Source organism: Tupaia chinensis, unplaced genomic scaffold (genome assembly GCF_000334495.1).
Source record: "Tupaia chinensis unplaced genomic scaffold, TupChi_1.0 Scaffold000281_1, whole genome shotgun sequence".
Classification (NCBI taxonomy): domain Eukaryota; kingdom Metazoa; phylum Chordata; class Mammalia; order Scandentia; family Tupaiidae; genus Tupaia; species Tupaia belangeri.
In genome coordinates this window covers 2,295,290-2,321,657 of record NW_006159764.1, presented here as the reverse complement: position 1 = coordinate 2,321,657, position 26,368 = coordinate 2,295,290, and the positions used below count along the sequence as shown (strand labels likewise).

Here is a 26,368-nt window from a genome sequence, read left to right as displayed (position 1 = left end):
CTTTCCCTCATGCACATGCATGCACATATGCTCTACCATTTTTTTTAAATGTTAAAACAGAAAATAGATTGAGAAAAATGAAGACAAAAACACAACATATAAAACTTGTGGGGTGCCATAAAAGCAATGCCTAGAGTAAAATTCATCAATATAAAAAAATGTCAAATCAATAACTCAATATTGTATTTTAATAAACAAACAAGAAAAGAGCACACTAAACTCAAAGCAACCAAAAGGGAAGAAATGATGGAAATGAGTACAAAAATAAAACAGAAACTAGAAAAACAATAGAGAAAATCAACAAATCCAAACTTGGTTCTTTGGAAACATCAACACAATTAGCAATTCCTCATATATATTAACCATGAAAAAAGAAGATACAGGCCAGTTAGTGGCATGGTGGTTAGGCAGTGGGGTCCCATATGGCCAACTATGCGATTCAAACACCAGACCCAGTGGCTTGAAAAACACACTGAGTCCTGTGCATGCACCTTCTCAAAATTCTCAAAATTCTGAGAAGGGAATGGAGGAAAAGAGACTGCATCATGGCCAACCCTCCTGGGTGATATTTTCTCACTTTCCTTTTCTCCCTCTGACTCTCTCCAGCAAGTGCATGCACCCTATGGCAATTACGAAAAAAAAAAAAAGAGAGAGATAGAGAGAGAGAAGACACAAATTAAAATCAGAAATAAAGTCAGATCTATAACACAACATAACAAGATTGAATTAGCAATTTAAAAAAAAAGTGCCACAAAAATATTTATTCACAATTTTGATAGATAGCTTTACTGATACATTTTACCAAACCTTCAAAGGAACTAACACCAATTCTTCTAAAACTCTTCAAAAAAATTGAAGTGGAAGGAACACTTCCCAAAACATTTTATCAGGCTGGCCATTATTATTTTAATACTGAAACCAGACAAGACATCACAAGAAAAGAAAATCGCAGACCAATATCCCTCATAAATATAGATGCAAATATACTGAACTAAATACTAACAAAGAAAATCTAGCAACATACAAAAAATGACTATATATCACGGCCAAGTGATATCCTTGGATGTAAGGTTGGTTTTACATACAAAAATCGATCAATGTAATACATCATATTAATAGAATAAAGGACAAAAACTATATGATTATCACAATAGATGGGGGAAAAAACAGTTGACAAAATCTAACACACACTTTTGTAATAAAAACATTCACCAAATCAGCAGTAGGAAGAAACTTCTTATACCTGATAAAAAAAAGATTGTAACAAAAAGAAAAAAAGAAACAAACAGAAAAAATAAAGCCTACAATTGACATTATACCTAATGGTGAAATACTTAATATATTCCCCTTAATATCAGTTACATAGCAAGGACGTTCATTCTTACCACTTCTATTCAACATGATCCTGAAGTTTCTAGCCAGGGAAATGGACAAGACAAAGACAAAAAGTATCCATATTGGAAAAGAAGAAGTGAAATTATTTATATTCATGGGTGGCATAATCAAAGATATAGGAAATCCACAAATAAAACTCAAGATCTAACAAAAGAGTTCAGCAAATTTGCAGGTACATGATCATTAAAATTGATTGTATTTCTATACAACAGACAACCTGAAAATGAGATAAGCACAAGGAGTGTTAAGAGAATGAAAAAGACAAAATACAGACCAGGGTGCATTAGTTGTAAAGTATCCATCTGAGAAATGCATGCACTCAGAATATATATATATATATATATAAAGAACTCTCGAAACTCAACAAAAAATAAGAAATGGGCAAGATATTTGAACAGGTACGTCACCAAAGAAGATATATAGGGGAACAAATTAGCACAAAACAATATATTGAACATCATTAGTCATTAGGGAAGAGAATTAAACCCACAATGATACCAATACAAATATTTTTAAATGGCTAAAATTCAAAAAACAAAATAACTGATCATGCCAAATGTTGGTAAGAATATGCTATGACCACATAATGGAATATATCGTGGCAATAAAGAAAAATAGCTGCAGATACACCTGACAACATGGTAAATCTCAAAATAATGATGCCATGTTAAAGAACCCAGACCCCTCTGCCAAGAAGAAACACATATTCTGCCAATTAGGCACAACTCTAGCAAATGAAAACCCACCTGTAGTGACAAAAAGCAGATCCATGGTAGCCTGACAAGGAGGGTGGGGAAGGGATTACAAAGGGGGCAGGGAAATGTCTGAGTTTCTGCACTACATGTGTTATGTCTGTTGAACTGTTGTTTTATCACGGGTACATACACATATCAAAATTATAAACTTGGGATACTTTTAATATGTGCAAAATATTTGTTGGGATACTTTTAATATGTGCAAAATATTTGTTGGGTTATTTTTAATATGTGCAAAATATTTGTTTTATAACTCAGTAAAGATGTTAAAAAAAAAAAAAAAAAAAAAAACAGGGAGGGCCAGCAAGTGACATGGTGTTAAGGTCCTGGATCCCACATAACCAACTCTGTGGCTCGAACATTAGACCTGGCAGCCTGAAAATATGCCAAACCCATGTGCATGCATGCCCCAAGTTCCGAGAGGAGACTGGAGGACAAGACATTGTGGTGTGGCCATCCCCTCTGAGGGATGATTTCTCACTCTTCCTCTCTGTCTCTCTTTGTCGCTCCAGTGAGCACACACACCCTATGGGTAAAACCTAAAAAATTTAAAAAGGCAATAGTATTTAATATTATATGTCGAGTAAGTATTGGGGTCTTCTAAAAGTTCATGGGAGATATGTATTTAAAAAATTATGCATGAATTTCAAAAACGTTTCCACCAAAACAGTCACACTTTAATTCCATTTTTCCTCAAATATTTTGAAGTCCCCGTATACAAAAGAAAGGCTACGTTTTAGTTATCAACCTAAAAAGAAAAACTGCAACATAAATGTCTCATGATAATAACAGAAGATTGAACTCAGATGGTTTTTAAAGAACATAATGTAGACTAGAACTATCTTTTGATCCAAACACGTTAAGCATGAACACCAGATACGCAGCAAGAAGGAACTGGACCCAATGTCAGTAGCCATGCTGGACTCAGCAAAAATTCTAAAGCTTGGCCTAAAATCCGCTGCCTCAGTTTACAAATCTTGGCACCACTGATTACATCCTGTGTGACTCGGCAAATTATACAACTTTTGACAACTTCCAGATCAGTCCCTCATTCTACAAATGGGGACAATATGTACTTACTGATGATTGTAAGAGGATTAGCAGATAAGGGCAAGTCAAATAGGATGTTACTGATGATGACCATGAATTAGATACGTGGTCCCAGGCATTAGAGCATCCTACTTACCACTAAAATACTCATATTTTTGAGAAATGGCTGCTTGTAGGTCTGGCACAAGAAATACACAAGACCGTCCTGAAATATTTTGCCATCACATGAAGGAGACAAGTTTTCAAAGACTGATACGGATGTAAAAAGACTCAGAAGTTCTTCTGTGTTAATTCCTACTATCTGCGGGTGGTATAATTTTGGCATGGGTTAACTCAGTGACTTAAATAAATCATTTTTTTTTAAACCCATGAGTTTTTACTTATATTGATAACAATAATGTTGATAGTACTTTTTATTCATCTTTGGAGGATATTAGAGCCAGCTCATTATTTTGAAAACTGGTCAGTAAAAGTGAAGAAAGAATGTATCCTCTGTTATATCGTTTGCATTGCATGGTCACTGAATAATTAATGAGGACAATTTCTATTCACAAAAGTGTTTCAGCTTATGAATGGAGAGGAAATAATGGGCTTAGAATATCATCATCTGATAATTCCTAATAAATTAATGACCTAGAAATGATCAACAGTAACCACTAACATTCCCAAAACAGAAGGAACCACACATATTGCACCTCCCCCCTGAAGAATACAAGACCACGTATTCTAAACAAATGAATCAATCTGAAAGTGATCAATGCTCTAGACGTGACTACCAATTTACTGGAAATCCAAGGAAGAGCTGAGCATGTTAAACAACCCCACTAGCTATGGCCTTCAAACTTGAGACTGTGAGGAACTTTGAAGGACAAACACCCAGTTTCTTTAACAAAACCAGCAACAGCTAGAACATGCAAGAGAAAAGAAGAGATAAAAGAAAACACGTGGATCAAAAGAGATGTATCACCCATTCACCGAATTTCGACCTTATTCATATGCTGATTCAAACTATTAAAACAGTATAAGACAATCAGGAAAATATGTACTTGACTGGATAATTTAATGTATTAAGGATTTGTTGCTGTTAATATTTTATCACAGTGGTACTTTGGCTATGCTACAAAATAGAGTTTTAAAAAAAAAGCCACTGACATATTTACAGAGAAATGATATGATGCTTTAAATCTTAACAGAGGGAGGTATAGATGAAACGAGATTGAGTGTGAATTGAAAATGGCTAAGGGCGAATGCTAGATACACTAGGTTCTTAATATCATGCTCTTCTTGTTCATTTAAAACTTTTCATAGTAAAATTTTCCATCTGCTTTATATATAATTAAGCATATAATCTTAATTCGAAATATGGTATTTTTTTGAGTTGTAATCTTCTGCGAACTCATTTCCATACAATATGAGTATGTTATCTTGCTAACAGATAAAGTTAAATGAAGACATTGGGACTGAGTGGGCCCTATCTATCAGAATTAAGAAACTGACTAGTACAGTGATCAAAATCAGATAAGCAGCTCCCCTAACTTGCTTGAGCTGTGCCATGCCCTGAAATAGCCTCTCCGCTCTGCATCTAGATCCCTGATCCTACTGTAAACCATAGAGGAGTAAAAAGATTTTATCAACTAATAATGTAGCATGGCCATTTTGGGACAGAGCCAAGACCTGGAGCCATTATCAGTGGTGTCACTTTAAAGGACCCAAGAGAACAGTTTGGAAAATCGAATAGATTGCTTGATTCGACTTGCTTTCCTGCTCTGGACAGAGGAGAGATACCGAAAGGGTAATGCAGCTTTCTCTCACCTCTGTGTTATGCTTGAAAGTGACTGACCAGGAGCCCTGTCCCATCATTTCTGCCCCTTTACATGCAGTGAATTAAGTTATAGAAACTTCATACCTTGTTTACATTTTCCAGAGAGACAAGACTCGTCACCCACAGGTGTTTGAGCTTCGTAGCATCGGAAGTGATGGGAAGTGTTTCCTGCAGCTTTAAATTCTCTCCCCAGATTCCTAATGAACCTTCTTTACTGATAGTCAGATAACGATTTGAACTTTTTAAAAATACTACTTTCTGAATCGTGTCCTTGTGTTTCACTGGGAGGAATTCAAGGTCCTTCCACTGGGGAACCACAGTGGCCTTTGCTCGTTCATCTTTCTCATTAAGGGCTAACAGTAAGAAAGAAGCCAGCTTGTCCCAATTAATGAAGCCATCTTGGGCCACATCCACTTTGTCAAAGAGCTCCCCATATTGTTCCTCCGTGCCCCATCCAACGACCTCTGTCATCTTCTGCGTGAACTCTTCTCTGGACATGCAAATGGTTTTCCTTGGCTCCGGGGACTAAAAGAATAAGACTTGAGTTAAACATTGCAGGCAAGAGAGCACCGTGCTACCTACTCCAACATGGATGTAATCAGTAATTCCTCCAACAGGCGAACGAGAAACAAAGTGTCTTACTCCAGAGCACCTCAGAGCAGTACTGCTTCAGTGTGTCTGGGCTGAGGAGCAAATTAACTGGCAGGCCTAGCAGCTGACATCCTCAGAACCAACATCTTGGGACCCACAGGTGACGTAATGGTTACGTCGCTGGACTCCCACATAGTCGACCACGTTTCAAGTCCTGGGCCTGGCAGCTTAAACTCCCACCAGGTGAGTGTGTGTGCATGCCTAAGATCCAGAGAAAAGAATGGAGGAGAAAGGATTGCGGCATAGCCCTCCCCCCTGGGGGGTGATTCCTCGCCTTTTTCTCTCTCTCTCTCTCTCTCTCTCTCTCTCTCTCCAGTGAACACACGTGTCTTATACCAAAAATCTCTCAAAAAAATCCTTTCAACCTGAAGCAGGAGGCAGGAGAACCAGAGGATGTGGTGGAATGGCAGACATCAGATTGATGCAGGACTGCTAGGCAAGGAATGCAGGCAGCTTCTAGAAGCTGGAAAAGGCAAGAGAGCCTAAAGCTTCCAGAGGGCAACCCCAGCAACACCTTGATTTTAGCCCTGCCAATTCCATTTTGTTCTTCTGACATCCAGGGCTGTAACTTATGAAAGTAGTACCATTTGCAAGAAAATGGTTATGAAGATTAACTGAGATATAATGCATGGAAAAAATTTAGTAATCAGATTTTTAAATAGAGGTTAGTCCAGGCTTTTAACTAACTAAATTAACCTTCCGAGAAATAATTGGTATTGAGCCCTTTGAACCAGTGAGAAGCCCATCAAATCGCATCTTTTTAAAATTACTTTTAGTCTAAAAAGTTTAGATGGATGGAAATTTTTCAGTGACCCAGATTTGAAATGTAGAGAAATAAACCTGGTCCTTAACACCTTCCATCTATGTCAATACTGCAAAGGATTAATGACAACTATGTCGGTGCTGATCCTTTATTTTAAACTACCACACACACAATGACATTAATCAACCTCTTATCTACAAGATCATTTCATTAATAAAACATTGGAAAGGAGAATTTCAATGTATTTTCTTTTTATAGGCTAATAATTCATTTTTATTTATAATAACAAGAAACTACTCAGACCACAAACACCAAAACAATTCCTTTATTTACATTAAAAAAATGTGGAGTCAGCAGGTGGCAGGATGGTTAAGGCACCAGATTCCCACATGGTTGGTCATGGTTAGAGTCTTGGACCCAGGGGCTTGAAAAACATGCCAGGCAAGTGTGCGTGCATGCCCAAAATCCCAGAAGGAGAAAGAATTTTTGCATGACCATCCCCTGCGGCAGGTCATTTCTCACTTTCCTTCTCTCTGTCTCTCTCTCTGGCAAGCTCATGCACTCAGTGGCAAACACTTAAAAAAAAAAAATGTAGGGTCAGCTGGTGGTGTGGAGGTTAAGGCGTTGGATCCCACAGGGTTGACTGGGGTCCAAGTTCCAGACTCTGCCTTAAAAATCACACTGGACCTGTGTGCATGTGTGCTCAATGTCCCAAAAGGAGAAAAGGAGAAGGGACTGCAGTGTGACCATCACCCATGTCTCTCTCTCTTTCTCTGTCTCTCCCCAGTGAGTGCATGTTCCCTCTAGCATAGACTTTTCATGAAGAGTTATAAACAGATGGTAAATAACAACTTTTCTTCCCCAAAGTAGCATAAGCAATCAGCTACAAAATACCATGGGCTTTGCAACTCTCCCCTACTTTGGGCTTCTCTAACTGTGCCATCTGCGATGGGTGGAATCACCTCTTCTATGTTCCCAAGGCTTTTTATGATGAGTTTTTCTCTTCTGCTCAGCCCAGCTAACCTGGAGCTTCATGCATGACTTCGACCTGCCTGTCCAGCCTTGTTTTTCAGTTCTCTCCCATGAGAACTGTAGTCTGCACAGTTAGTTCCCTGGCAGGATGCTATGGTTGCCCTCTGAATTCTCTCAGGATTCCTCCTACATGTGGGTCTTCCATAAAGGCTTTGCATCCACTCCATCAAAGACACCTTCAGACACATGTACCTGATGACAGCACTTGTCTGTGGAGTCCCTCCCAAAGAGAGCAGGATGTGCTTCCCTATAGGAGCTCTGGAACAGCAAAGAAGGCCTCTTCTTTGCACTCTCTGATGTAAGACTCAGTGAACCACTTTTCTCCTGGATCATCAGTTCATGATTTGAACAGTCTAGTTTGGGTTGAGAGTGAGCCAGGTTATTCTGGAAACAGAAAAATACAAGATCCAGGGGAAAAAATTTCATGATTTTCTTTGTGATAGAAGAAAAGTTATGAGAAAGAGCATGGTGGCTTAGTGTCACTGCAACTGGGTTTACATGAGAAGTTCCTGGGTTGGCGTCCTGAGTCCTCCCTACATACATAGGTAAGTTTGCATACGCCCATGGTGTGGGCCAGCTAGGAGTGGGGCAGATTGTTGAATGGGGCCCCAGGTGGGGCGCCTTTTTCTCTCTCTCTCTCTCTCTCTCTCTCTCTCTCTCCAGTGAACACACGTGTCTTATACCAAAAATCTCTCAAAAAAATCCTTTCAACCTGAAGCAGGAGGCAGGAGAACCAGAGGATGTGGTGGAATGGCAGACATCAGATTGATGCAGGACTGCTAGGCAAGGAATGCAGGCAGCTTCTAGAAGCTGGAAAAGGCAAGAGAGCCTAAAGCTTCCAGAGGGCAACCCCAGCAACACCTTGATTTTAGCCCTGCCAATTCCATTTTGTTCTTCTGACATCCAGGGCTGTAACTTATGAAAGTAGTACCATTTGCAAGAAAATGGTTATGAAGATTAACTGAGATATAATGCATGGAAAAAATTTAGTAATCAGATTTTTAAATAGAGGTTAGTCCAGGCTTTTAACTAACTAAATTAACCTTCCGAGAAATAATTGGTATTGAGCCCTTTGAACCAGTGAGAAGCCCATCAAATCGCATCTTTTTAAAATTACTTTTAGTCTAAAAAGTTTAGATGGATGGAAATTTTTCAGTGACCCAGATTTGAAATGTAGAGAAATAAACCTGGTCCTTAACACCTTCCATCTATGTCAATACTGCAAAGGATTAATGACAACTATGTCGGTGCTGATCCTTTATTTTAAACTACCACACACACAATGACATTAATCAACCTCTTATCTACAAGATCATTTCATTAATAAAACATTGGAAAGGAGAATTTCAATGTATTTTCTTTTTATAGGCTAATAATTCATTTTTATTTATAATAACAAGAAACTACTCAGACCACAAACACCAAAACAATTCCTTTATTTACATTAAAAAAATGTGGAGTCAGCAGGTGGCAGGATGGTTAAGGCACCAGATTCCCACATGGTTGGTCATGGTTAGAGTCTTGGACCCAGGGGCTTGAAAAACATGCCAGGCAAGTGTGCGTGCATGCCCAAAATCCCAGAAGGAGAAAGAATTTTTGCATGACCATCCCCTGCGGCAGGTCATTTCTCACTTTCCTTCTCTCTGTCTCTCTCTCTGGCAAGCTCATGCACTCAGTGGCAAACACTTAAAAAAAAAAAATGTAGGGTCAGCTGGTGGTGTGGAGGTTAAGGCGTTGGATCCCACAGGGTTGACTGGGGTCCAAGTTCCAGACTCTGCCTTAAAAATCACACTGGACCTGTGTGCATGTGTGCTCAATGTCCCAAAAGGAGAAAAGGAGAAGGGACTGCAGTGTGACCATCACCCATGTCTCTCTCTCTTTCTCTGTCTCTCCCCAGTGAGTGCATGTTCCCTCTAGCATAGACTTTTCATGAAGAGTTATAAACAGATGGTAAATAACAACTTTTCTTCCCCAAAGTAGCATAAGCAATCAACTACATAATTCACTGCACTAGAGGAAGAGAGAAGGAATACTTCTAATTTATTACACCTGACCAAAACATTGCCATTGTCTGGTGCTTCTGATAGCTGTTTCTGACTATTCAGTCATTAGCTTTTCTGTTTGTTGGTTTTACCATCAGTTAAAATTTAGTACAGGTTGAATATCCTTTATCAAAAATACCTGGGGTCAGAAGTGTTTAGAAGGATATTTTGACTTTGGAATATTTGCATATTCATATATCTTGGGAATGAGACTCACGACTACATACAAAATTCATAACTGTTTCCTATACCCTTTATTCACATAGCCAGAAGGCAGTTTTATGAAACATTTTAAAGAATTTTATGCATGACAGAAAATGTGTGTACATTGAACCATCCAATGGCTTCCTGTCTGTGATCAACAAGATTCAGATTTCGGAGCGTTTCTATTTTTGAAGTGTTTGTAATTAGAAATGAGCAACCTGTAGTTTGCCACTAATAAACATTCTCACTTGTTTCAAGAAGCTTTATGCTTGATCAGTATGTGATTTATGTTTCTTAATTCTACCATATGCCAGTTCAAATAGATTAGCTAAATGTACAATGAAAGAAGTCGATCTGTAATACAAGTTTAAAAGCACAAATGCATTAGCTTTTACCACACAATAAATTCACATTTTATCAGTGTTCCCACTTGTTCCTTCGAACTAGCATTAATTAATTTGTTTTAGCATAGTATACATATCACATGTTGTGTGGTAGTGCAGGTGGAACCCTCAGTCTCAGCCTCAGCATTGAAACTCTAATTCTTGTTGTCAAGAATGAATTGATCATTCTTTTTAGTTGCTTTTTTTTTTTTTTTTTTTGCTATGTGGTGTGCGCTCTCACCAGAGAGACAGACAGAAAGTGAGTAATAACCCCCGCACCCCTGGGTGGGAGGGGGATGGCCACGCCACGATCCCTTTTCCTCTATTCTCCTCTTGGGACCTTGGGGCCACACACACATGTGCCTGGAGTGAGTCTTAAGTCAGTGCATCTGGGACTTGAACCACAGTTGCCTATGTGGATGTCCAGTGACATAACCATTACACTATCTACTGGTCCCATGAACTGATCATTTAATGTATGTATAGCACATAGGACTGGATTATTCAATGGGTGTATAGAACATCTATACTCAAAAAATTTCATTCTCTTGTTGTCTTAGTGAATAGACTCAGTTGAGTCGTCATGCCACCAATGACTTTTCTCTGAGAGTTTAGCTACCTTCATGTGTGTGCGTGTGTGTGTGTGTGTGTGTGTGTGTGTGTATCCATGCACATGTGTGATGCTTTGAAGGTGCACATAATTACTACTTTCAATAAGTTAATCTTCTCTGTTGTGGTAGTATACTTGCTAATAAAGTTTTTTAAGAGACGCTTAGGGAATCAGAAGAATATGTGTAGAAGACCCTCCTAATGGGATTATCTGAAGCCCTCAGCTTCTATGACCATGACAGCAACAGATGAAACACCTTTACCCACTATTCCAGCTCTTCTTTATCAGAGGCACAAATAGAAAACTATCTTCAGTGAATCTGCCAAGAGTAAAGTTTGTCTATTATCAGAAGCCATGATTATTTCATATAGACCAGATAGACAGTTTATCGATGTAAACAATCACAGCTTCCATGTTGTCTTGAGTCACTTGTCGTGTTGCTCGGTGACTTTTGATGAGCCAGAGGTCCTCATCTTAGACTGCTTGGCAGAGGTAACTCCACAGAAAGGAAGGAAGCTAAGATAATCCTTCAGTCTAAAAACGACCTTGCACGTGCCATGATTTAGTTGTTAACAAACTCACAGGTTACAATTGAGTCAGTATTGAGTGGCAAAATAATTTATCTTTGAGCCATCTTTGGAGACACATAAACCACCCCGCATGCACATAAATATATGTTGATTTCAATTTGTACTAATACAGTGAGCATCTGAGTTTTATGCCTGAATCACCATATAACATTTGTAAGTCTTTAGGGCAGTCATAACCTCTCTCTGGTCTTGTATAAGAATCTAATAAAGTAACCTGTATAAAGATATTCTTTACATTAAACAACTCCATTCTAATATTGGTTATTATTATTGAAGACACATCCACATCAAGCTAAATTCACAAGCAGATTTTTAGTACAGACAGGGAAACATTAGGAATTTGGGGAAATGGATTTCATTATAATAGAGAAAGAATAAAATACTTCTCATTCCCATCAACTGAATTGCTATGGCTTAATTACTATGGCTTGAGTAAAGCCTTCTCCCCAACAGACCATTCATTCCTGTTGGAAAGTAAGCTTTCCAAATAAAAATTACCTTAAAGTGTTTTTAAAGATATACCCTATCATTCTTTTAAACAATATTCTCTGGCCTTTTGAGGTTAAAAAAATAGTAATAATGTTCCTTTCTTTCTCAGATTCTTCTCCTAATAAAAATGGAAAGTATATGAGCCACTAGGAAAGATATTCTTATTCAGCTCTTCCTAAGATACTGTTTGTAAATTTATTTTGTATTATCTACTTAACTACTGAGTAAGAAAATAACCAGTAATGGTCTCGCCAATTGTGTTTGCAAAAACCAGAAAGCCAATATACCTGGAATGTCTGGTTGATTATCTCACTAGGCACAACTTGAGGCCTTTAGAAAATCTTACCTTCCTAAATCTCTTTCAGATAATACTCTAGACATCGTTTCCTTTTGCCTAGAAAACATTTTCTGTAGCTAGTCAGTTCCAGTGAGTTCCCTGTCCTTTTCTTTTAAGCATGAATTCTGTAAAATTTCCTTCAGCCTCTGAGTTGCGTAAGATCTGGATTTCACTGTTACTTATAAGAAAACTGAGCTCTACACCTAAGAGCAAAACTCCAGAAATATATTCTTTGTAAGAAACTTGATAGCCTTTTTTTTTTCATTAAGAGGAGATCACATGCTTTGAATGGGCAAAGTGTGAGTATAGCAACCAGTTTATCGATGTAAACAATCACAGCTTCCATGTTGTCTTGAGTCACTTGTCGTGTTGCTCGGTGACTTTTGATGAGCCAGAGGTCCTCATCTTAGACTGCTTGGCAGAGGTAACTCCACAGAAAGGAAGGAAGCTAAGATAATCCTTCAGTCTAAAAACGACCTTGCACGTGCCATGATTTAGTTGTTAACAAACTCACAGGTTACAATTGAGTCAGTATTGAGTGGCAAAATAATTTATCTTTGAGCCATCTTTGGAGACACATAAACCACCCCGCATGCACATAAATATATGTTGATTTCAATTTGTACTAATACAGTGAGCATCTGAGTTTTATGCCTGAATCACCATATAACATTTGTAAGTCTTTAGGGCAGTCATAACCTCTCTCTGGTCTTGTATAAGAATCTAATAAAGTAACCTGTATAAAGATATTCTTTACATTAAACAACTCCATTCTAATATTGGTTATTATTATTGAAGACACATCCACATCAAGCTAAATTCACAAGCAGATTTTTAGTACAGACAGGGAAACATTAGGAATTTGGGGAAATGGATTTCATTATAATAGAGAAAGAATAAAATACTTCTCATTCCCATCAACTGAATTGCTATGGCTTAATTACTATGGCTTGAGTAAAGCCTTCTCCCCAACAGACCATTCATTCCTGTTGGAAAGTAAGCTTTCCAAATAAAAATTACCTTAAAGTGTTTTTAAAGATATACCCTATCATTCTTTTAAACAATATTCTCTGGCCTTTTGAGGTTAAAAAAATAGTAATAATGTTCCTTTCTTTCTCAGATTCTTCTCCTAATAAAAATGGAAAGTATATGAGCCACTAGGAAAGATATTCTTATTCAGCTCTTCCTAAGATACTGTTTGTAAATTTATTTTGTATTATCTACTTAACTACTGAGTAAGAAAATAACCAGTAATGGTCTCGCCAATTGTGTTTGCAAAAACCAGAAAGCCAATATACCTGGAATGTCTGGTTGATTATCTCACTAGGCACAACTTGAGGCCTTTAGAAAATCTTACCTTCCTAAATCTCTTTCAGATAATACTCTAGACATCGTTTCCTTTTGCCTAGAAAACATTTTCTGTAGCTAGTCAGTTCCAGTGAGTTCCCTGTCCTTTTCTTTTAAGCATGAATTCTGTAAAATTTCCTTCAGCCTCTGAGTTGCGTAAGATCTGGATTTCACTGTTACTTATAAGAAAACTGAGCTCTACACCTAAGAGCAAAACTCCAGAAATATATTCTTTGTAAGAAACTTGATAGCCTTTTTTTTTTCATTAAGAGGAGATCACATGCTTTGAATGGGCAAAGTGTGAGTATAGCAACATGCTTTAAAATTATTTTTTGCATAAAATAATTTATGTTCATTACAAAAATAGTGATAAAGTAAACATTAAAATAGTTTATAATGCCATAGGCCTTTTGGATTTTTTCCTAGGCAGAAATAGAAATGAATGTGTACTGTTTACCAAGGTGATATTATGACATATGTATCTTTCTGTGTTTACTATTTTGTGTGAACAACTCTGCAGCAAACAACCCTATACGCACATCTTTGTTCATGTGTCCAAATATTTCATGAAGGAAAGTGCCTAGAAGCAGAATAACTGAATCAAGGGATTTGCTCATTTTTAACATTGTTGGTCTATCTTGTCAAATCCCCTTCCAAAAAGTTGAACAAATTTATGTTTCTATTAACGAAGTATGAGGTTACCTATACCCAAGACCCTCACCAGACTGGGGTATTATTCTTTTTTAAACCCACAATTTGGTAGTTTAAAAACAGCGCTAGTATACCTAAATATTAACATAGTTTCTGGCAAAAACAAAAAAAAAAAAGAAGAAAGAAAAAGAGAGAGAGAGAGCACCCTATAGTCCCAAAACAGACACCTAACTCTTTCTCTCTACATAAAAAAAATAGTTTATGAAAGAATCTATGAATCTTATTTTCTTCAGAACTTGTTAGTTTTATCAGCTGCCTCACCAAAAATATTATTTCTTTTGTCAAATATGTGGCATTATTTTTTCTGAGTAATGTTCCGTGACAGCAGAATGAGTACACACTATCAAAATGCATCCTTTTCCCCATCTTTATAATTAAATTTAAAATTAATATGCTGCTTTCTCATGCTTCATTCTGTTGTACTTGCCTCAATTTCCCCTGGTTACAAAGCATATTGGTTATGAATATGTATTAGGGTTTGCTGTCAGGCCCTGTGAACATCTTCTGGAGCAGAAGATTAGATATGTTATTTCAAACAGATGTATCAGTTTATATCACCCTTGCAATTTTCACCTACCAATGAACATTCATGAGGGACTGAACAGCAGACAGGAGAGACTAGTCTACAAGTCAGAGTTCTTAGTGCTTTTTTTTCCTGCTTCAATGAATTTTATTACAGTCTTGTTTTGTTTTGTTTTGTTTAGGGTTTTGCTATAGGGCACGTGCACTCACTAGAAAGAGAGACAGAGAGTGAGAAATCACCCCCCAGGGGCAGATGGCCATGCCACAATCCCTTCTCCTCCATTCTCCTCTCAGGATCTTGGGCACGCACACGCGCCCGGCGTGAGTTTTAAGCCACCGGGTCCGGGAATCAAACCATAGTCGACTACATGGGAGTCCAGCAACATAGCCATTATGCCAACTGCTGGTCCCTACAGTTGCTTTTAATTTTCATTTGTACTATGGTATTGATGATTTAGGAGCTCACCAATTTTAATGGTTTAGTTTTGTGACTAAAAAAGACACAGTCTTGAAATCCCTATACTGATTTAAAGTTTAGAACCAGACCCTCCCAAACCAAAAATTCAACAGTTAGGTTTTGTATCCAGGTAGTAAGTTAGAGTGAATTGGAGATTAAGAACAAAGAAAAAAATCAAGAAGTCTCTCTTTTTTAAAAAAAAAAATAAAAATGTCACAATCTCTGAGAAATGTAATCATTTTGATCATTTTGATCATTTTTTTAATAATTTTTCTCTCAGCCTGTGGAATTCTTATGCTCTCCTACAGACCTACGCTGACGTTTATCACTATCTGTGTTTGTCTAAGCCAGAACCCTTGCAGGATGGGCTTGGCGTGGGACAGTATAGCCAACAGCTGACTGAGCCTTATTAATAATCATCTGAAATTTTCACTATATCAGGGTAAACATGTACGTTCAAAACACAATTATGCCACAGAATTTCATGGGATCGTGGATTAATTGTATATTGGAACTGAGAGGAAGTTTAGAGAATCTACACTAAACCTTTCATGAAAAAAAGGGGGAAAAAGAAAGACAAAGAAAAGAATAGAGGCCCACATAGTGAAAAAGATTCCACTGAGATCACATAGTTTACCACTGTCAGAAACAACCCCAAAACCGAGGATTTCCTTTTCCCACTTTCACCACAACACAAATATGACAAAACCTAATTCTCTCTAGGATAGTCATTCACAAATGAGAAAATAGGTATGCCCAAATTATTTTATACTGTTTCAATAAAAGCTATCTATTTAGAACCCTAAAGCTTTATAATAATACATTTAAATTTTACGTATGAACTTTATATTAACTAAGTAAAGATAAGGGACAAAAAAATTAGAAAGATTCTTTTATAATATATTCTTTTTATTTCATTTTCTTTTATACATTCAATCACATTATTTAGCTTACAAAGTGAGTATTTCAACAGGTGAACATTTCTCCCTAGTCCAGTTGATAAAACTATAAAATTATCTTCAACAGATAATACCACATTTCTTTGTCCCATTAATGCTTTGCCTCCCTATTTTTCTTCTAAATGTCCTTCCTCATCCATGTTCTAAGGAAACGTTTTCACCAATTGATCAGCATTTTCTTGCTCTTACATCCTTCTCAAGCCAAAGATACAACACTCCCACCAGTCTCTGCCAGGATCCCATTCCTTAGGTTGCCATTCTTCAGGCACAGGTATTAGGCAAAACGCCAGCCCTGGAAAAGCTTTGATTTTGTGTCTACACAGAGGCTGCTGAACGCTGATGGATAACGCTCCCCCAGATTAGCAGAGTGTCACCAATACAGTAAAAACGCGTGATCCCCAACTTCAAAGTTCCTCTATCCTACCAGGAATCCTTTCAGAACTCCTTGCTGCGCTCTTACTTTCCACTTCCTTCAAACTCCCACTTCATCATTTCCAGGTCTGCTCCCAATAGAAAAGTTTGACTAATTCACAGGAAAAAGGAGCAGAAGAACAAGAACAAAAAGAGAGAAGGAGGAAGAATGAATCAAGCAGATGGAAACTTCCAATGTAGGCACCCACACATAAATGTCCCTTCTCTACTGTGACAGCACAACTTCCCTGGTGTTTTCTTTATTATCATTCTCTTCCCTACTGGCTCCTTTTTGGCATCTAAACATAATCAAATGACTTGAATCATTAAAAACCTTCCTTTGGGGCCAGCTAGTGGCACGGTGATTAAGGTGCTGGATTCACACATGGCTGACCAAGGTTCAAGTCTTGGACCTTGCTTGCTCACTTCTCTCGTTCTGATAAAAATTTTAAAATGATAATAGTTAAAATTAAATAATTCTTTAAACAAAACAAAAACTTTCCCTTGACAGTACCCTCTACTTTTACCAATTATCCATCATTCTTTCAAATAGCCAACTAAAAAGAATTAGGTTCACACATTTTCTCCATTCCCTAACCTCCAACTTAACTTACTACAACAGGTAATATAGTTCTTTCTCTTCCCTCCCACTGGAGCTACTCTTACCAAACAGACTAACACTTACATGGCTAAATCTTTCACTGGGGTCTTTCCAGTTCTTGCTTTAGTGAAAATAATGTGCTATGCTAATGTGTAGTGCCAGAATAGCTTTGCTTGAAAAAATACTCTGAGATTCCCATGAGAGAAAGCATCCCCACTGGGAAATAGTCACACCTCAATCCCTTCTCCTCTATTTCTTCCTCTTTGAGAGGATAATAAAATATTTCTAAGTACACATTTTTATAGTTTTGACTTTCAGCTATAAAAATGCTTTACATAGTCAACAAAATAAAATCAAAACAAAAAAATGCTCACATCCTAAGTTTAAATATACACTAGCCTAATCATATAACAAGCTGATAACACAATCACATGGTGAAGAAATGAATTGTAATCATCTTTAAGCCATGTGCTCTTAATTAAACATAATGCAGGGGAAAAAACCTGCAAATCTTGAATTTAACTTTATTCATTAGAGTGATATTGATGCAGTAATTCTACGACTATCTCATTGCAGAATAGAGTATACGGGTAAATATATTGATGCTGGGGGAATGAAGGTTTGAAAGGTAAGAGAGCAGAACTATAAATGGCATGAGTATGAAATGTCAGAAGGTGGGGAAGACCTTCGTCATTTGGAAATAAACTGAAATTATTAGCGCAAATTTATTATTTTGAAAAGTATGTATAGAGAGATTTAGATGAGAGATCGGTTTCCGTAGAGAGAAGTACAGGTTCAACATCCTTAAGGCAAATATATGATATCTGAAATGCTCCAAAATTCAAAACTTTGAGCTCCATCATGACACCCTAAGTGGAACATTTCACACCTGACCTCATGTGACAAGTCACAGTCGAAATGCAGATGCACATCACAATTTATTCAGCATATCCAAGGCAAAAATGACCCTTCCAATAACCTCCTTTGGCTGTAATATATCTTTTCCACACCAACTCAGATTTCTTCCATGCAAACACCCTTTTATGCACAAAAGTATTAAACATATTCTATAATATTAGCATTAGGCTATGTGTATAATATTTATATGAAACAAGTGAATATCATGTTTCAACTTGGATCCCATCCCATGTTATCTTATTATGGATATACAAATATTCCAAAATCTGAACAAACCCACAATTTGTCACATTTCTGATACCAAGTATTGCAAATAAGAGATACTCAACCTGTGTGGAAATATCCAGGCTCTGTCAGCTCTAAGTAAAGACAATCCCAAAAGCAATAAGCACCCTGTTTCTAAGATCCTATTTTTCTGAAAACTGTAACATTCTCCAATAAACAGAGCTTAGAATACCTAGGGACAGGGCTGGTTCTAGTTCTGGAACAGGAACATCATCTTGGGACAGAAAGTAAGGAAATGATAAAGACTGATGGAAAAGAACAGAGGAGTCAGCTTTAAGAGGCTCACAATGACCAAATTTGGGGGGTAATTTAAGTATCAAAAAGAATAATGATGGTAATAGATAGTACCACATGAAATAGGATAAATGAATCATAAATCCGTAATAATACTCAAGATGCAGAAAGGGAAAATGAAAGGGAAAAAAAGGCAAGGAGGATACTTCTTATTGAAAATAAAAAGAACCCATGGAATATAAAAATCACCATTTTCTAACCACCAAAGGTAGTCACTGTTTCTGGCACAGATCATCAATCAATGCTCAAAACAATAGAAAAAGTTTGTTGAATACTAGTACTGCAGTATCGAAACATCACCCACAGGGACCTTTATAACAGGTAACTCTAGTGGGCCCGTTTTAATCAATGGATCCAAATGATAACATCACCGATAATGGAACAACGTGACATGAGGTGACTCCTTGTGCCAAACAAGAGGTGCATATTACATCCCTTATGCAGTATCTTTGCCAAAAATTATAAATCTGGACCTAACAGTGATGAATCAATAATAAAATTCAGGGACCCAGCCATTAGCGTAATGGCTATGTCACTGGACTCCCACGTAGTCGACCGCGGTTCACGTCCCGGACCCGGTGGCTTAAAACTCACGCCAGGCGCGTGTGTGTGCGTGCCCAAGATCCCAAGAGAAGAATGGAGGAGAAGGGATTGCAGCATGACCATCCCCCCTGGGGGGTGATTTCTCGCTTTCTGTCTCTATGTCTCTCTGTGTCTGTCTGGCGAGCGCACGTGCCCTATAGCGAAAACCTCTCCAAAAAATAAAATAAAATAAAATAATAAAATTCAGCAATTCAGATTGTGGGATGTTCTAAGTAAATGACATGAACTCTTTGTTTTTATTTTTAAGGTTTCTGCCATTGGGCACGTATACTCACGAGAGAGAGAGAGAGAGAGAAGGAAAGTGAGAATCACCCCCCTAGGGGTGGGGGCAAAGAGAAAGCCATGCCGCAGTCTCTTCTCCACTCCCTGCTGGGACCTTGGGTACAAACGTACACATGGCCAGCTTGATTCTCTCCAGCCTCCAGGTCTGGGACTTGAACTGTGATCGACTGTGTGGGAGTCCAGCGCTCCAACCACCACACTGCCCACTGGCTCCTAAATAACATGAACTCTTAAAAAGTTATAAAAGATGAGAAAAATGAGAGGAATTACTCTAGATTAAAGGAAATTACAGAGACAAGTCAACTAATAGAAATGTGCGATACTCCATTTGACCTATGGTAGCATGCCAGATTAAGGTTGGGAAGGACTGGAAACATTTTGAAATTAAGAAAGGCCTCTAAGGAGAAAAATCTGACCAAGTGCAGAGTCATAGGGAGCTCACTTGAGGAATGGTCAGATGAGAAACTAGGAATGGATATTTGAAGTAATCAGGATAATTACCGAAAGGAAAACAATTGACTCTGATTGTACAGAGGAATGATTTGTACGTGCTATTATCCTGTACCTATGCATATCAAAAACATATTGAGCTTTTCAAAATAGTTCAATAGTACTTGCTGTCTCCCTCCAACTAGTTACAGGTTAAACTCCCTTCTCCTGCCTCTGCCTCTCATTTCATTGACCAAAAGAAACAAGAGTCAGACTTAGTTTGCTGGTGACATGGTGATAAAATAAAAAACAATGCCAAACTGCAAAAGGAATTACTGGGACAAATGGAGATATTTTAATATAGACTACTCTCCAGACCCCATTCATCTAAGAGATTCTCTACCATATGGCAACTGGGATGTCACGTCCTCCAGAAAGCCTTCCTGGAGACCAGTCTCCGACGTGAAATGTGTTCTCCTCCCCTAGAAACACTGAGCAGTTACCAAGTAATCATGAGGGTATTTGTCAGTACCCCCCTTTGTGAGGAAGGCAGGGGTCTACATGGTTTCCGACTGCCAACTTCTACTATAAGAATGAGAAAATGAGTAGATACATCATAAGTATTTTCTTCTGTACTGAGAAAGCTATGTTCTTTGTTTTACCAATAATAGCAAGTTTGGGAAGAGGGCCAAGATTACAGAATTGTAATGTGTAAAATAACTTTGGAAAATTAGTAATATGTTTGAATAGAGCTAAGTTTAAGGTTGTTTGCTAAGAGAAAAGACAAAAGCCAGTCCAGACCACTTTGGATGACATTCTGGCTCCGACAACAACTTAAATGGATCCAGACGATTTCCTTAATGAAGACAGTAAAGTAGCTTTCTGTAGTCTCTCATACGGCTACAACTCAGTGAGAGAAAGTTGATAGAGAAACACCCTTAGCGGAAGGACAAAATATCCATGAAGGTACTGCTTTTAAGTTCAGTGCTGTTTAAATTCAGCCTTGTTAGGCATAAATTTAGATATTGTGGGACAACCAGAGATGGCATAATGGTTATGTCACTGGATTCCCACAGGGCTGACCACGGTTTGAGTTCTGGACCTGGAAGCTTGAAATTCACACCAGGTGCACGTGCATGTGTGCTCCAAATCCCAAGAGGAGAATAGAGGAGAAGGGACTGCAGCATGCCCGTCCCCACAGAGGGGTGATTTCTCACATTCTGTCTCTCTGTCTCTCTCTATCTCTCCGGTGAGTGCACACACTCTACAGCAAAAATCATTCTGAAAACAATCGATATTGTACCATAGAGTCTTTAGGTTATAAAGATATACTGACATTTTAATAACATGTATCTTTACATGGAATTACAGTATATAGAAAGTGTCCACAAAACCAGGTGCTACAACTTACGCCTCTATAGGCACAATTCTCTTTTACACAGTTGAGGCCTGTCTACACACACAACTACACACATTTTTCATTTTAGACTATGGTTACACACTGTCTTATGATTTTCTTATTTTCACTCAACAGTAAATTTTGGCACTCCAATATAAGTCTTCCTGATTGTTTTTAATGGCTGGCTGTTGGGAGTGTATCATAATTTATTTATCCATTCATCTACTGATGAAAGTGTGAGCTGTTGTCAATGTTCCAGGCTATACACGATCTATGGCAAGGAATGTACTCGTATGTGTATTTATTTCTGTCCATGTCAGAATTTATTAGGGAAGCTTGTAGACTTGGAATTGCTGGTCTAGAGAGTATACATGTGATACATTTTTCATTTTCCATTTGATATATACTGGCAGTTTGCCTTCCAAAGAGCTTTGCCAACTTACAACCTCAGTAAAGGGTGCCCGTTCCTGATTCTTTGCCAACAGTGAATATTATTACATTTTTAAATCTTTGCCAACCTGATAAATGAAAAAAAAAAAGATGTCCTCTACTTTGATTGATTTTTCAAGTCAAATTCTTAGAGAATTGGTGTATTTTTTGACATGATTAATGGCATTTTGTGTGGTGTTCTTCAAACACATAAAATATGATAATAGTGTATATATAAAGATATGTAAAATAAAGCACTATATGATCTGTGCATGTATAGAAATACCTAAAAAATACACTGAAAACATGCAACATTAAAAAGAATGCAGAGGCTGAGGTGAGCCATGGTTAGAGGGGAATTTAATGTGTAACTTGGATTTTTTATAATAAGAATAATATATTACTTTTAATTTTTAATAATAAATTAGGAACTATTGAGTAGAAATCATAAACATGAATGATTTTTTTAAGAGAGATTTTTGCTATAGGGCACGTACATTCACCAAAGAGTCAGAGAGAAAGTGAGAAATAACCCCTCAGGGGGGCTTGCCATGCCACAGTCCTTTCTCCTTCATTCTCCTCTCAGAATTTTGGGCATGCATGCAAACCTTCCTGGCAAGTCTCAAGCAACTAGGTCTGGAACTCGGACCACAGCTGGCTATGTGGGAGTCTAGTGACATAACCATAATGCCATCTGCTGGTCCCAATATGAATGAAATTTTAAATGGTTGGCTGTGATCTTCTTTGTTTGCTCCTCCTTCCTCTACATTCAGGAAACATCTCTTCTTTATTTCTTTTATCAACTCCACTTTATCCACCCCTTTGCAGAAATTAACTAAAGTCTCATCTTAGACCCCATTTTCTCTTCCAACTATCTCACTCACATCCATGTTTTTTACCCTCTAAGTTCTATGTTGAGGTCCTTGCACTGACCTCTCTTGTAGGCTGTCTGACCCTGTTGGCTTTAAACAGATAACGGCCTTGTACTTCATCATATCATCTGTGATTTGAGGAACAAAGGAACATTCAGGAATCTATGAGAAGAGAAAACAGCGTCATGGTAGGTGCCAATCCCACCTGGTAGGGAGAGAAGTCTTTTTGAAGGCAACAATACCTAAACACAAAGTATGAGTAAAAAGATAGGGTATTGTAGAGAGTGGGGTAAGAGGCAAGAATATTCCAAACTGAGGAGCCAGCCCTTGGTAGATCTTAAAACAGGAATATAATTCAAGTAACTAAAATATGACTAGTGTGACACATTTTGAGTAATGCTCCAGTGTTGAATAATTTTGTGACTCGTTGGGACCGTAAAATGCAGACTTAACACGTGTGTGTGTGTGTGTGTGTGTGTGTGTGTGTGTGTCTGTGTGTGTTGAGAGTTGAGGGTAGATGGAATTAGCAATTAAACTAGAAAGGAAGGATGTCCTGAAAAGGAATGAATATTGCCATTCTTTACAATATAGGAAAGGAACATGAGGAAACATTTTTTGGCTATCTCTGGGATCAAGAATCAGTTTAGCCTCTAGGCTCTAAAGCACAAGTAGACTGGTTATGTTTCTAGAGAAAATGAGATGAGTAGGCCCTTGGCAAAATAATGTGGCCAGAAGTGAGGAAACAGATCAGGTTAATATGAAACCACGAGAAGTATCCGAAGCAGCGTTGTCTACTAGAACTTTCTGCAGTGATGAAAATGTTCTATGTCCTCCACAGTCCAATATGGTAGCCACTAGCCAGAAGTGACTACTGAGCACTGGACATGTGGCTGGTGCTTATGAGGAAATGAATTTGTTACTGTACTATGTTATTTTATTTAATGTATATAGCTACATATAGCTTATAGCCATGAAATCGAACAATACCCGTCCGTAAGCTAGACTACTGTGACAACTCGGCCTCAGGTGTGCTGAGAGAATTGGGGAGAGAAGGGGAGATGAAGAAGTAGAGAAAACAATGTCTCTGGTCAACCTCAGCAGAGAACTAGGACTTCATGGCGGGCATACCCATAAAATGGTGGTGAAACTGAACAAGGGCTGTAGGGACCAGCATATGGAGTAATGTTTACATCGCTGGACTCCAATATAGTTGATTACAGTTCAAGTCCTGGACTCAGTGGCTAAAATATCACAACAGGCATGTGTGTGCATGCCACAGAATCCTGAGAGGAGAATGGAGAAGGGATTGTGGTGTGGCCACCCACATACACACACTTTCTCTCTCACTTTCTGTCTCTCTGTCTTTTGAGCAAGCACATATGCCCTGTAGCAAAAATCTATTAATAAAATAAATAATAAGGAATGCAAAGATCCCAAGAGACTTCTGCCTGAGCATACATTGCTCAAGGAAGGTTAGAAATCACCAGAGGACACTTTAGTACAATGAGAAAATGGAAAAGGCATGAAGCAGTTAGAATTTGTCACAAAATTCACAACTACAGCAGCATTTGGGGAGACACATTTTTGCATTCGCATTGGCATACAACCTCGCTCCCTAGGGTGTTGGTGATCACATCGTTGCCATCATCACCCGTGAATTCTAACAAAGTAAGCAAAACCACCAAAGGCTTTCTCTGCCAATTCCAATTGTGCCTGCTGCAGAAGTGTGGGATTTGTCTTCATGCTAGCAATGGATCCAGACGATTTCCTTAATGAAGACAGTAAAGTAGCTTTCTGTAGTCTCTCATACGGCTACAACTCAGTGAGAGAAAGTTGATAGAGAAACACCCTTAGCGGAAGGACAAAATATCCATGAAGGTACTGCTTTTAAGTTCAGTGCTGTTTAAATTCAGCCTTGTTAGGCATAAATTTAGATATTGTGGGACAACCAGAGATGGCATAATGGTTATGTCACTGGATTCCCACAGGGCTGACCACGGTTTGAGTTCTGGACCTGGAAGCTTGAAATTCACACCAGGTGCACGTGCATGTGTGCTCCAAATCCCAAGAGGAGAATAGAGGAGAAGGGACTGCAGCATGCCCGTCCCCACAGAGGGGTGATTTCTCACATTCTGTCTCTCTGTCTCTCTCTATCTCTCCGGTGAGTGCACACACTCTACAGCAAAAATCATTCTGAAAACAATCGATATTGTACCATAGAGTCTTTAGGTTATAAAGATATACTGACATTTTAATAACATGTATCTTTACATGGAATTACAGTATATAGAAAGTGTCCACAAAACCAGGTGCTACAACTTACGCCTCTATAGGCACAATTCTCTTTTACACAGTTGAGGCCTGTCTACACACACAACTACACACATTTTTCATTTTAGACTATGGTTACACACTGTCTTATGATTTTCTTATTTTCACTCAACAGTAAATTTTGGCACTCCAATATAAGTCTTCCTGATTGTTTTTAATGGCTGGCTGTTGGGAGTGTATCATAATTTATTTATCCATTCATCTACTGATGAAAGTGTGAGCTGTTGTCAATGTTCCAGGCTATACACGATCTATGGCAAGGAATGTACTCGTATGTGTATTTATTTCTGTCCATGTCAGAATTTATTAGGGAAGCTTGTAGACTTGGAATTGCTGGTCTAGAGAGTATACATGTGATACATTTTTCATTTTCCATTTGATATATACTGGCAGTTTGCCTTCCAAAGAGCTTTGCCAACTTACAACCTCAGTAAAGGGTGCCCGTTCCTGATTCTTTGCCAACAGTGAATATTATTACATTTTTAAATCTTTGCCAACCTGATAAATGAAAAAAAAAAAGATGTCCTCTACTTTGATTGATTTTTCAAGTCAAATTCTTAGAGAATTGGTGTATTTTTTGACATGATTAATGGCATTTTGTGTGGTGTTCTTCAAACACATAAAATATGATAATAGTGTATATATAAAGATATGTAAAATAAAGCACTATATGATCTGTGCATGTATAGAAATACCTAAAAAATACACTGAAAACATGCAACATTAAAAAGAATGCAGAGGCTGAGGTGAGCCATGGTTAGAGGGGAATTTAATGTGTAACTTGGATTTTTTATAATAAGAATAATATATTACTTTTAATTTTTAATAATAAATTAGGAACTATTGAGTAGAAATCATAAACATGAATGATTTTTTTAAGAGAGATTTTTGCTATAGGGCACGTACATTCACCAAAGAGTCAGAGAGAAAGTGAGAAATCACCCCTCAGGGGGGCTTGCCATGCCACAGTCCTTTCTCCTTCATTCTCCTCTCAGAATTTTGGGCATGCATGCAAACCTTCCTGGCAAGTCTCAAGCAACTAGGTCTGGAACTCGGACCACAGCTGGCTATGTGGGAGTCTAGTGACATAACCATAATGCCATCTGCTGGTCCCAATATGAATGAAATTTTAAATGGTTGGCTGTGATCTTCTTTGTTTGCTCCTCCTTCCTCTACATTCAGGAAACATCTCTTCTTTATTTCTTTTATCAACTCCACTTTATCCACCCCTTTGCAGAAATTAACTAAAGTCTCATCTTAGACCCCATTTTCTCTTCCAACTATCTCACTCACATCCATGTTTTTTACCCTCTAAGTTCTATGTTGAGGTCCTTGCACTGACCTCTCTTGTAGGCTGTCTGACCCTGTTGGCTTTAAACAGATAACGGCCTTGTA

At 38.0% G+C, this 26,368-nt stretch overlaps 1 protein-coding gene across 1 annotated transcript in view; it reads right to left on the bottom strand.

Annotated features, from left to right (window-relative positions):
* The window catches only part of WDR49 (WD repeat domain 49), a 160,057-nt gene that overhangs the window by 124,879 nt on the left and 8,810 nt on the right, over positions 1-26,368 (bottom strand). The window contains exon 2 of the mRNA XM_014588502.2: positions 5,107-5,547. Coding sequence (XP_014443988.1) covers positions 5,107-5,547 — 441 coding nt within the window. The remainder of the gene's footprint in view (positions 1-5,106; positions 5,548-26,368) is intronic.